This window comes from Cryptomeria japonica, chromosome 7 (assembly GCF_030272615.1).
Source record: "Cryptomeria japonica chromosome 7, Sugi_1.0, whole genome shotgun sequence".
Lineage (NCBI taxonomy): Eukaryota > Viridiplantae > Streptophyta > Pinopsida > Cupressales > Cupressaceae > Cryptomeria > Cryptomeria japonica.
The window spans coordinates 183,495,266-183,507,541 of NC_081411.1; the positions used below are offsets into that span (position 1 = coordinate 183,495,266).

Genomic DNA, 12,276 nt, shown 5'->3' on the forward strand with positions numbered 1-12,276 from the left:
ATGCAAGAACTGGGGCTAAAGATGCAAAATTGAGAGTAATCAACATAAACAAAAAGTTTTAGATCAAATATGTAGACTTTGAGTACGGATCTAGAAATGAGAGTCAAAGAGAAACCTATGTGTAAAATTTGAGCCTGAAAATGTTGGACTATGTAGATAGGGGTCCTAGTCCTCAAATAGTCCTGAAATTTCATCAAAAAAGTTTTTGATACTGGATGCACCCAATGTCCAGGCTTTTTCACTCTTGCAAAGTCTAGTTCTCTTTGTCTTAGTCTATACTTTCTAGATTTGTATTCCTTCTCTTAAAAACCTGTCACTTGCATACACGAGAGGAAAAATAGTGTTGGGTTGATAAGGGTTTGCCTAGGTCAAACCTCAAGTTTGGAATTAACCCTACAATAAATGAAATGAGAAAAGGAGAGTTTAACCTTGTAAGGTAGAAGCTAGATCTGGAAATGAATGCTAAATTGAAATGTTATAACTTCTTCATGAATCTCCTTTTCCTTTAAATTTTCATAAAAAGGTTGATGTAGTCATGTAGAACTAGTCTTGAATGCTTGAAATTTGAATACTTGACCTCTCCTTAACTGCCTCAATGATGCTTCATTGCTTGCTCACTTGAATTGAAATGAAAACTTGTGGAGAGATATGAGAGATGATTCAAATGAGGGGATAAGACTTGCTTTTATACCTATCCTCATGTAACGTGTTAAAAATTACAAAGAAGGCCAACATCGGAAATCATTTCCGGCTCAACTTTTTCCGACCATTAGAGGATTTTAATTCAGTCCAATTTGGCTTGGATTATGGCGCTTAGCACCCTAGTCTAGGAGGACAAGGGCGCTAGGCGAACTACTCCAATCCATCGGGGCTAAAATAAGGTCTAGGAACCAAAGAAGAGAGCAAAGATCATAGATTTGGCATTGATGTGAGCAGAATCAAACATAATCAAGGCATAGAGGATGCAATTTACGACACTACAGATCTATATTTGATTTTTAATATTGTAAATTTGGATGTCTATGCCACTACAACATTAGTAACTTAATTTCATTTCCAGTATTCTAATGTTTATCTATGCAATTTACCACCATATTTAATATTAAGTTTAGAATGTGTTCTAGAAGGCTTGCCACCAAACCTAGCTTCAGTTTTTTACAATTTTTAGTTTGAAATTAATCTAGAAGGCTTGCCCATCGAAATACATATTTTATTACATCCATGTTTTGTGACAATTGAAGTATTGAATGTGGGGTTCGCCACCAACAAGCATTTATTTATAATATAATCCCACTGCATGCTCTCACCTTGTCCACGTTGGGATCTTGGTGATCAAAAGGTGTTAAGATTTATGTATTGTCCACTGAAAATTGCAAAATTAGAATAATTTCAATTTAGGACATTACAAGCTAGGGACCTCTTGGGGGAGACCTAGATTTTGGCAGTGGTTTATTTCACCAAATTTCACCAATTTTTTTTCTCTTTTGAAGTATGCAATGTGTTTCTTTCACCAAACAATGAAAAAAAAAAGACTAACAATTAACTTGTACTTCAATTTTATCCAATCCAAATAAATCACATTGGTTGGTCTTCATCGATTCAATTAAACACGTGTAACATCTAGAAGGAAATCAAAATAAGCATAATGTAGGAACACTACTTTTTACCTTGTTCTTTTTGCCCAGAAGTAAAACCACCAAAAGGTTGTTTGACATTCCCAAAACGATCTGTTGAAAATCTTGGAGACTCCCTCACAAACTCCTCTACTGAATATATGAACAATCCAAACTAAATGAGTATTAAGAAAACAAAATTTATTTCTTAAAATATGCATAAATATATTCTTCTTGATCATATAAGTTAATTCAAATGCAAAAGGGTATTTCTTAGTTAAGAAAATGTATATGTATCTAACCCTACATGTAGTTTTAAGATAAGAATTGCAATTATGTAAGGTACGCCAAAAAATAAGAGAAAATTTAGAATCACAATTAAATGCCCGATAACAAAACTACAAAGAAGGAACATAAATCATTGAACATTGAGTTTCACTTGTCACTAAACAAATAAGATAAGAATGGGAAAGTATTTAGACCACAAAGATCAAACTTAGAAAATTGCATGCTTTTGTAATTATTGATTATCTTGCATCATGTGTAATACATTTTGACTTCCTATTCCAAAACCATTATTGCTTGCATTATTTTCAACTACCATCCACATGAATAATCTTGTCTTAGCAAAACTTTCTCTTCATGAAAAATTTAACACGTTTCCTTTTTTTATATATTGCATTTATTTATTTATGGGAATTTATGTTTCCCTTGTGTTTACACTCAAAATTGTAGCCCCACGTTCCTTAAGAATTGACACAAAAACTAGGCTTTGGAATGAAAGTCAATCTAACGAATGTGACAAGGCTCATAATTAGAGTATAAGCAATTAAGGACTAACTGACAAGAGTGGACAGATCCTGTGCACTTCTAGCTGTGCAAAACCATGGAGGATAATCCAAGAGGTCTACACCAGACAATTAAAGAGATATATCAATCACAAATATTCAGAAAGTCATATCCTTCGTACATGAAAACCTAAATATTTGTCACTAAGCTCTCACTATATTCATTGTTGATAATTATGTAGCATCTACCTATCAATTTCACACCAATTTTTCCACTTTCCGAGTGTCGTAACATGCAAGCATCATGTCAAACAGTTGGCCCCTATACTGATTCATAAGATTTGCTGAGTGCAGATACACTAGTGTCTGATGTGGGTTTAAGTACAACAACATGTTTTTGAATAGAGATATAATGAGGACTCGACAAACATTTATGAACATGAAAAGATATAATCATGATAAGACTGAAACAGAAGTTTATTCGTTCACATGCACTGCTGTGATAGCAGAAATTACACAGAAACATAGCGTGGACCCAACTGAAATTGGAAGATTATAGCAATGGAAACTGTGCAGACTTAATAATGAAATTGCTGACCTATTTCGCAGCATACAGAGAATACACAGGAGACCCTAGCAAGCTGTTCCTGTGCTCACAATCAGTAATGAAGACAATGTACAATACCACAGCAGACCCTTGCCAAGAAAGTCCTCTCTCTAAATACAATTATCAGTCTGAAATTAACTGTTGTAGCATTCAGAACTGAATAATAGAAAACTCGATGCCCTCTTTGTTGATGCCTCCGATAATAGAAGCTCTATCAACCAATGTGAGATACATCTAGACCTTAATGTGAGCAATATGGAGCATATTATAATCAACATTCAGACACAGAAATCTGGTACCAATTATTGCTGATTAATAGATTTGCTTTCTCACAGCAAGACTACAACTAATATGTTGAATCTTCAAACATACCATATATTCATTCACATGTCCAACTGGTATTTTATTTGGTGGCAACAGAATAACATATGTTGAAAATGTCTATTTAATTTGTTAGCATAATGTTATTAAGGGTCACACCCTTATAACATTTATAAAATCTTATATTTTATATGCTTTATTAAGCATATCCCATTTGAAAAAATTATAATCTAATAATTATTAGATTATTAATTATTTATGAATGGGAGTTATTGAAAAGGTGTGACTAATGTTCCCACCCTTCCTCCTATATTTAAGGAGGTATTTTTGAGAGTGAATTTGGAGATTTTATAGTGAATTATATCACTATGCCCAAAAGATACTATAGGCCATGTGGAAGTAAGGAGAAGTAGTATCTCCCAGTCCAGTCTATTTATGACAGACTATATTTTGAAAGTGGTTTAATAAAATGATGCCAAATGGGTTTTTTCACCCGAAAGGGTTTTCCCATGTGTATCTTGTGTAATGTGTAAATTTATGGTTGTAAAATTTTCATCTTATTTATTTTATATCTTGTTTATAATGATTAGTATCCTAAGATCCTAATTTCTAGTAAGGCATCAAAGAAGGTTAGTATACTAATTATTTTTACAAGTTATACCAAAAGATATAGAACTTGATGAGAAACCACTTTAAGTTCAATTAACACATGCAAGGTGATATCATTGAGTTTTTCATACTTAATCATTTTCTTTAACATACTCATTAAGTTCCCTCCATTGGCCTCTTCCTCTTGTTAAAATATTTTACTACCACTAATCTACAATGACATTCAAGATAGATAAACACATAGATGAAAACAGGTTCAATTTGTGAGTTATTATGTGAAATTTTTTATTCATGGACTCTTAAAATTCACTAAAGTAGTATTTTTTATTCCATGCCTTAGAGTAAATTTGCATGCCTTTGCCATTTCAGGAAAGAATTCTAGACTTAGCCAGCTTTTTGATCAACTATATGCTTTTTCAAATTTTCCGGATTTAGAACTTGGATTTTCAGGAATGCTTTGCCATCAATGTCTTGCCAATTTCCAGAGATAGACCTACCAAAAATAGACTTACTAACAATAGTAAGTTCTTCCAAACATCAAATTAGGGCAAACCAAGGCACGGGGACACTAAAAATAGACACTGCTAAAAATAGTTTGTTTAAACGCAAAATTAGGCCAATTCGGGAAGCAATGAAACTTATTAAAAAATAGTAAGTCCTCAGAATTCACTCGAATTTCACTAGTAGCTTCCTTGAAGGATCACGATTTCATTGCTTCATTGAAATTTTTCAAAACCCTAAGAAAATAACCTCAAATCTAAGTCTGAAGAGGAAAAACCCTAAAATAGGCATTACAAGCTCAAGACTTAGCCAAATTTACTCAAAACACTTGCAAACTTGACTAAAAAATTTTGCCAAAACACTTGGCAACATGAGGAGATTGAAGAAACTGCTGCCAAACAACCCAAAAGACCAAGTGGACTGAAAATGTAGGGTATCCCAATTTGGAATAGGGTGATGTGTGATTAGGTCACAACAGGGAGAGATGCTAAGGGTAGAAGAAGAAAGTAGCCCATCCCCAAATAGTACTGAAGTTATTGCTAGAACTTATGTAAATCTTGAACTAGAGATTAGGGAACTTCTAACATTTAGGGAGTTTTGTGAAGCCAAGAGATATGAGGTAAAGAGACAACCAAATAAAGATTTGAGACTCAAAGTGAATAAAGTAACACTTCCGAACTTTGATGGATCAAAAAAAATCACTGCCCATGCTTGGCTGCAAAAGCTAAACACCTATTTTACCCTCAGCCCAATGACCGAAGAGAATGCACTCCAATTTCCTATCCTACATTTGGAAGGATTAGCCCACGAATGGTGGCATCATGGAATTCACACCCAAGAGCACCAAAATATAACCTCTTATGAAGAATTCTCACAAAAATCTATTAAGAGGTTTGATAGGAAACATCCCCAAGAAGACTTTAAAAGACTAACTCAGCTGAAACAGCAGGGAACAATAGAAATTTACATAACTGAATTTCAAAGAATCTTAGTCCAAGTTTCAGGCATAGAGGAAGATAGGCTCACCTATCTATTTGTAGAGGGATTAAAAGATTCACTTAGAGGGTTGGTAAGTGCTCTTAACCCAATATCTCTTGAAGATGCCATTGAAAAAGCTTTGAGACTAGAAGTCTTATCAGCAAGTAACAAGACCCCAAATAATCATAACAGACCTTTCCAAAAGAAAAATGAAGTTCACAAAACCTTCCTCTCCAAGGGAGAATGTAGAAAGCTCGGGGAAAAGAACCTATGTTACACATGTAAGGAACCTTGGAAACATGGTCACTTATGCCATAAGAAGAAAAAATTATGTTATAGTTGCAAGGAAGAATGGGAACCAGGGCATAAATGTGGTAGGAGGGGTCGAGCCCAAAGGATAGAGACAACCACCGATGAAGAAATTGAGGAAAATGCTAACAAAAGAGTGAGGACTGAAGAAGAAAAACATGTAATCCTAGCCACCATTACTCATACTTCCAAACATAAACTATTCCACATCAAAAGTACACTCAGGGGGAAAAGAGTCATCCCCCTTGTGGATAATAGGGCATCCCACAATTTCATAAATGATGGATTAGTGGCAAGAAGAAAGTTACAAACTGAATGCTTTAAAGGGTTTACAGAAGCAACAGCTACTGGAGACATGGTTTAGTGCAACCAAATAGTTCATGTTCTTAGGCAAACATCCCATTAAGGAAGATTTTTATGTCATACCCCTAGATGCAGATGTAATCCTAGGCACCCCTTGGATAGACTCTTTGGGATGTTCAATGATTGATCTTCCCAACTTAACAATCCGCATTCAGCACGAGGGAAAGGAAGTGGCATTGAAGGGATTACCTAATGGAACCCCAAAGGTAGTTTCTTGCAAAAGGACAGAGAGAATTTTTAGGAAGGGGCAAGGAGAATGGGCAGCTCGGTGTATGGTCCTTGACAAGTCTACCCTACAAAGCCAAGCCATACACATTAATATAAAGCCCATCCTTAAAAAGCATAAAAAGGTTTTTGATGATATTCCTCCAAGGTTACCCCCCAAAAGAGGATTTGAACACATTATAGAGTTGGAAAAAGGAGCACAACCTATAATTACTACTCCCTATAGGCATCCACAAAACTTTAAAGAGGAGATAGAGAAAACCATTAATGAACATTTGGAAATGGGCAACATTCAACCAAGTTCAAGCGCATCATCAGTGGTACTTGTTAAAAAGGACGGTACAATGAGGATGTGTATAGACTGCTGAGCCTTAAACAAGAAAACTATTAAGAACCGATATCCTATTCCTAGAGTGGACGAACTCCCTGGGGCCAAATATTTCTCCAACATTGACTTGCAATCAAGCTATCACAAAATCAGGATGAGAAAAGAGGATATTCCAAAGATAGCATCCAGATGCCACTATGGACGTTTTGAGTTTTTGGTCCTACCTTTTAGATTAACAAATGCTCCAGCCACATTCCAATCTTGTATGAACCTGTTGGTGTGTTTTTTATGCACGCACAACTCAGAATAAAATACCCAAAGATATCCTATTCTCTCTTGATCAAAATCTTCTATGTGTTAAACAGACAAACCGTGTGATCACAAAGACGACTCCAAGGTTCTAGATTCATGCGGATAGTCTCAGTAGGTTCGTTGTGATGTGCTGGTAATCTCAAGGAGAACTTACACGATTGTTCGAGGATTGAGTCACCCAAAGGATTCTACTGATTCCAAACACCTGTAAAAATGATTTTGCAATAAGTTCTTTTTGATCCTACTTCTACTAAGACTTGGAAAAAAGAGCAAAAGGATGAGGGCTTAGGAAGATAATTCTAACCCTACACTAATCCTATGAATTTGAGAGACGGAAATTGCAAAGGTGGAATTAAAAACCAATTCTTGTTTCGCCAAATTCAACAACTACACAAGGAATTTAAAAGAATTTCATATCACTAGTATTCACCAACATTTTGAACAATGAATATAGCAATAGAAGTTAAGTTTTCTTTTACTACTTTAGGCTAACTTTGCACGATAACTGAAAATCATCCAATTATAAAAAGTATGAACACATCATTCCACATTGAGCAATTCTATCAAATCCTTCATTCAATCTAACAACTTGAAAATGAAATCTATTCTATTGAGAGCCAAGAAACCATGCTAACTTGCAAAAGTAGAAAAACATTCACCAACATTTTGAACAATGAATTATGTCTTAGCACTTAAGAAGTATCATTACAACAATTTCTCGGAAAATCTCTCCCTTTACAAATGAGAGAAGGTTTTATATACACACACCATTACAAAGCAACAGCTCAGATTGATCCAAGATCAACGACCAAGATTAACAAATAAAACCCTAATTAGGGTTAACTGCAAAAAACTCCTTCTAGCCAATGCGAAAATTACAATGTTTTGGATAACCAATTAGGAAATAGCTTCCACTTGTTTAGTCTGGTTCATTGCATCTAGACATGTCTGACTTGGAACCCTTGGATTGGTTGATTGATGCTTGGGATGCCACCTCAGCTTGCCTTGTAGATTTGATTTCCCATAATGAAGAAGTGTTGATACCTTAGGCAATATCTTTTGATCTAAAGGAAATTCAAGATGATTAGAAGATTTTATTCATTCTTATTGTGTCTTGAACTTATCACTACTTGGTGTGGAATCATTTGATTTTGGATTTCCAAAAGAAATCCAAGGTCGATGTAGAGCCTTTCATCCTTGGATGACTTGATCTTCTTGAATGTCTTGATGTGTAAGTCCTTCTTGGTTCCATTCATCTTTGGATTCCACCCTGAAGTGTGAATGTTGTCCTTCCATCATCTTTTCAACCGGTTCCTTGTTTCATTGGCACCAATCTGGAAATCCCTCCTTGTGCTGACATCTACTACCTGAAAATATGAAAAGTTTCTAAGGGAAATAGGCATGATGTCCACATGACAAATTTCAAAAGATAACTCTGATTTTCTGATTGAATTCCTGAAATCAAACCCAAAATCAGACTAAGTTTGAAAAACGAAAAATAAGACTTAGAAAAACTTGGATTTAATGTCTAATTGCAAACTTTAGAAATGGAAATCAGACTTAGTTACTGTTGTGCATCACACCACACCCCGTCTGTGACAGGGGACCCCCGTTGCCTCTAACCCATCCCCCGGTAAGAAGAGAGAGAGAAGCCTTGCCTTATTCATTCCCATGCCTTCATAAACTTGTGAAAACCCCAAACGCCCTGCAAATGCCTAGAGACAAAGGCAAAATAGCTCATCTATTCCCAAAAAACCCAATTTTCTCACAAGTGAAAGGGCATCTGAAGAGGTTCGGAAAAGCACCAAAGTTGCACAAGGAGGAAGTAGAAAATCATGCTATTCTATGCAAAGTTCTGAATTTCATCAAAGGAGGGCGTGTAATAGCAATGCTTGGCTCTTTTTCGAGTTCTGCAAGAGAGATACAAAGTTTCTGGTTCAACCAAAATGCTCAAGATTCATTCCAAAGCTAAGTCGCACTGGTTTCACAGTGCGAATGGAGAGCCAAGTCAAATATAAATCACTCATTCTCCTCTTAAAATCGTGAATTTCTCAAACTCGCACATTTTCCCCTAAAATCGCAATTTTCATCAAAGGAGGGCAAAAGTATAAGTTTGGCGATTTAAAGAAAAGTTCACTCACTTGGATCAAAATCCCCGAGTTTTGTGTCAAAAAACAAATTCGCTCCTTTTTAATATTTGGCAAGAAAGAGTAAAAGCCACATATTTCTTCTATTTTTTGCCGAATTTCTTTTCAAGAAGAGGGTTAAAGGGGGCAAGTTAGGCAAATTTCTTATTAAAATCGCACATTTTCATGGAATGGCCAAATTTCTTAAAAAAGGAAGAGACGTTGAAAGGCAGAGTTTGGTGTTTTAAAACATAAGCAAAATCGCGCAAAACCTCTAAAGTGCTCAAGTTTCACTTTCACTAGAGGGGGGCATTTGAAGCAAACAAAAAAATGATAGTATAGACTTGGCCTTTATTCTTATTTTAAGAGAAAGACAAGTTCGCTCATTTTGAGCAAATAGCCCAATTTTATATTAAGAAAAGGGGCGTTTAAAACTTAAAGAAGATAAAAATCAAAATCTCATTTTAATCCGAAGGCCGAGTTAAATCAAAGTTGTTGAGTGTCTTTCGACACTTATTTGTTAAATCATTTATTTATTTATTTATTTTTTCAAAGTAATTAATTCAAGTCAAAATTGATTGTTTGTAGATCGACGTCGTTGGGAAAAGTTAAAGTGGCAACCTGAAATGCAAATTGGAGACGTGATCACGATCAAAACCGGGAAGTGAGGATGTAGGAGCGCAAGATCAAAACGACAATCACAAAGATACGCGCCATCAACAGACGACAAGTTAGAGCCCCAACAAGATTGAAGACAGTTGCAACACTCAAAATGCTACAAATGTGCCAACTTAGAAATACACAGTTGGAATTGATTCTAGAAAATCAGTTGTAAAACTGAATTGTTTTAGTGTAAATAACTACCTTTGGGCCTCGTGTAATGTATTTCAAAGCAAAGGGACACAGGTCAATTATGCCCCAGCTACCTGGTTGACCAAATTGATGTCAAATAGTGGTCAGTATCTGGGAAAGTGGTTGGGAGGACAACTGAAAATAACTAGGCATGGGTTGAAGCTGCCAAGCTTATAGAGGGAGAATCAGGGCCCTTGGATGCAATCAATCCTAGCCATTGATCTGAATTGTAAAATCTATAAAAGGCAAGGCCTCTCTCTTGTAAAGGGTTAGAAATTTTAGACAGTTAGATTTCAGTAGTTAGATTTTTTTAGAAGTTAGAACTAGTTGTAGTTAGCAGATTAGAAATAGGGTAGGACTGTTGTGAGAAATTGTTGTAATGGTAGTTGAAATCAATACATAAACATTGAAACATGGTGTTTATTATTTTGTTTTTCTTCTGTTTGCATGGTTTCCTTTCAGCTAGTTAAAATTAATGTTCAATGGTTTAAATGGCAAAATGTGGGGGGTTTTTGATGTATTCCAAATTCATACCATTGGCGACCTGTTGATTGTAGGTCACTGTGCATGGTTAGTCTGAACCCAAAATTGTGCGTTGTTCAACTGTGAGTATTTGTCTCAGGCTGTGCCAGAATTGGGTGCCTGGATGAATCCCCATAGTCTGAAAATCCATTTATCCTTTGGAGCTTGCATCGATCTTGTCGAGTTGTGAGGTTGTCTCTAGTGAAACAAGAATTGATTTATCGAAATCTGTCTACCCGTTGCATTAACTGTTATTGTCACAGTCCTTAGGTCTCCTAAACCCTTCTCTTTTGCTTTTATTTACCAACTTGAAAATTGTAGCATCGTCAGATGCAAACCAACTTATTGTAAGCGTAAGCCCCTTGTGTTACCAGCAAAACACATCAATCACTGAGTTATGTCGCAGTCAAGACTTGATATTTGGAACCTTGAGGTTGTCCCCTTTGATCATCTAAAACAGCATTAGGGATTCCTTACGCAAGAGAGGATAGGATACTCAGCAAATTCTATTCTGCATTGACCGGAAGGAGTTGGTAATCCAACTTTAGCCACGTCAACAATTACGTTTTTTAAATTTGAAATCCAACTTACAAAAACTCTTGAAATCATGGAATTAAGTCTGATTTTTAAACCTTCTTTCTTCAAAATTGGAAAAAGCACAACAAAAAAATTTCCTTGATGAAATTCGAAAAAATTTGCAAAAGAAATCCATGTGCGGGTCTGAGAATCAGAAATTCAGACTGAGAAAAGAATTTTGAAGGACTGTGATTTCGAAAATCTGCTTTGAGAATGCTTCTAGACCTGAAAAATATTGAAGCAATCCTTCAAGTTTGTCTGATTTCCTCATTGAAATTATCTTGTACCTGCAATTTCACAACTTGGAAAAATTTCTTGGAAGAATTCGAATTCCTCTTGCCTTGTTTTTTTTGTGTTTTAATCAAATAAAATTTCAACTCTTTTTCTAAAATCCTCAAGTTGGGCGATTTGTTTTTTGTTTTCCTCCTTGCTTTATTCACTTTTTCAACTTGCTAAAACCTTTTCCTCCTAGGGCAGACTTTGCAAGTGATTAAGTTTTGGCCATGGCACAAGCGGACTTGAGGTGCATGCAAGGAATGTTTGCCAAGGGGAGGGGCAGACTTTGCATGCTCACAAGGAAAACTTTCCCATGTCTCAAAAATTTCGACTCTTTTTCTTCTCCAAGTGCTCACCCTTAATCATTTTCTGATTTTCTTTCATTTTTCACCCACTCCTAGGGCGGACATTGCATGTGCACACGTATGATTTAGCATAGAGAGGGCAGGCTTTGCATAAGGTCACATAAGATTTTGCTTCTCATGGGGGGACTTTGCGCCAGGCTACATAAGATTTTGCACCAGGCCACATAAGATTTTGCATCTCATCGGCGGACTTTGCACTAGGCCACGTAACATTTCACATCCCTTGGTCTTCAATTGAAAAATTTCCTCTTTCCAGGCGACCTCCATGATTTGAACAAGAAATTCTTGATCTTGATTCCAAACTTGACCATTTTGCCATCATCTTCAACTTAGCTTTTCAGGAACACATCTTTGAATTTGAAAGATATTTCATGCTTGGTCCGTTCTAGATGAATTTTCCCAACCTGACACTTCCCCTGACCCTGAAACCATCCACGATCAAATAAAGCAAAAAAGAAACTTTGAAAAAAGACAACTTTCTATTTTTAGAAAAAGCAAGTTTCCGAACTGGACCCAAAATGCCAAAAACAAAACTTTCTAAATTTAGAAAAAAAGTTAAAAACAAATTTCCTAAAAAATGCAAGTTGTTAGAATTGACCCTAGGA

At 35.8% G+C, this 12,276-nt stretch overlaps 1 protein-coding gene across 3 annotated transcripts in view; it reads right to left on the bottom strand.

The window, feature by feature from the left end:
* The window catches only part of LOC131056354 (uncharacterized), a 137,534-nt gene that overhangs the window by 50,291 nt on the left and 74,967 nt on the right, over positions 1 to 12,276 (bottom strand). For all 3 annotated transcript variants that reach the window (XM_057990712.2, XM_057990711.2, XM_057990713.2), the window contains exon 5: positions 1,668 to 1,766. In XM_057990712.2, coding sequence (XP_057846695.2) covers positions 1,668 to 1,766 — 99 coding nt within the window. The remainder of the gene's footprint in view (positions 1 to 1,667; positions 1,767 to 12,276) is intronic.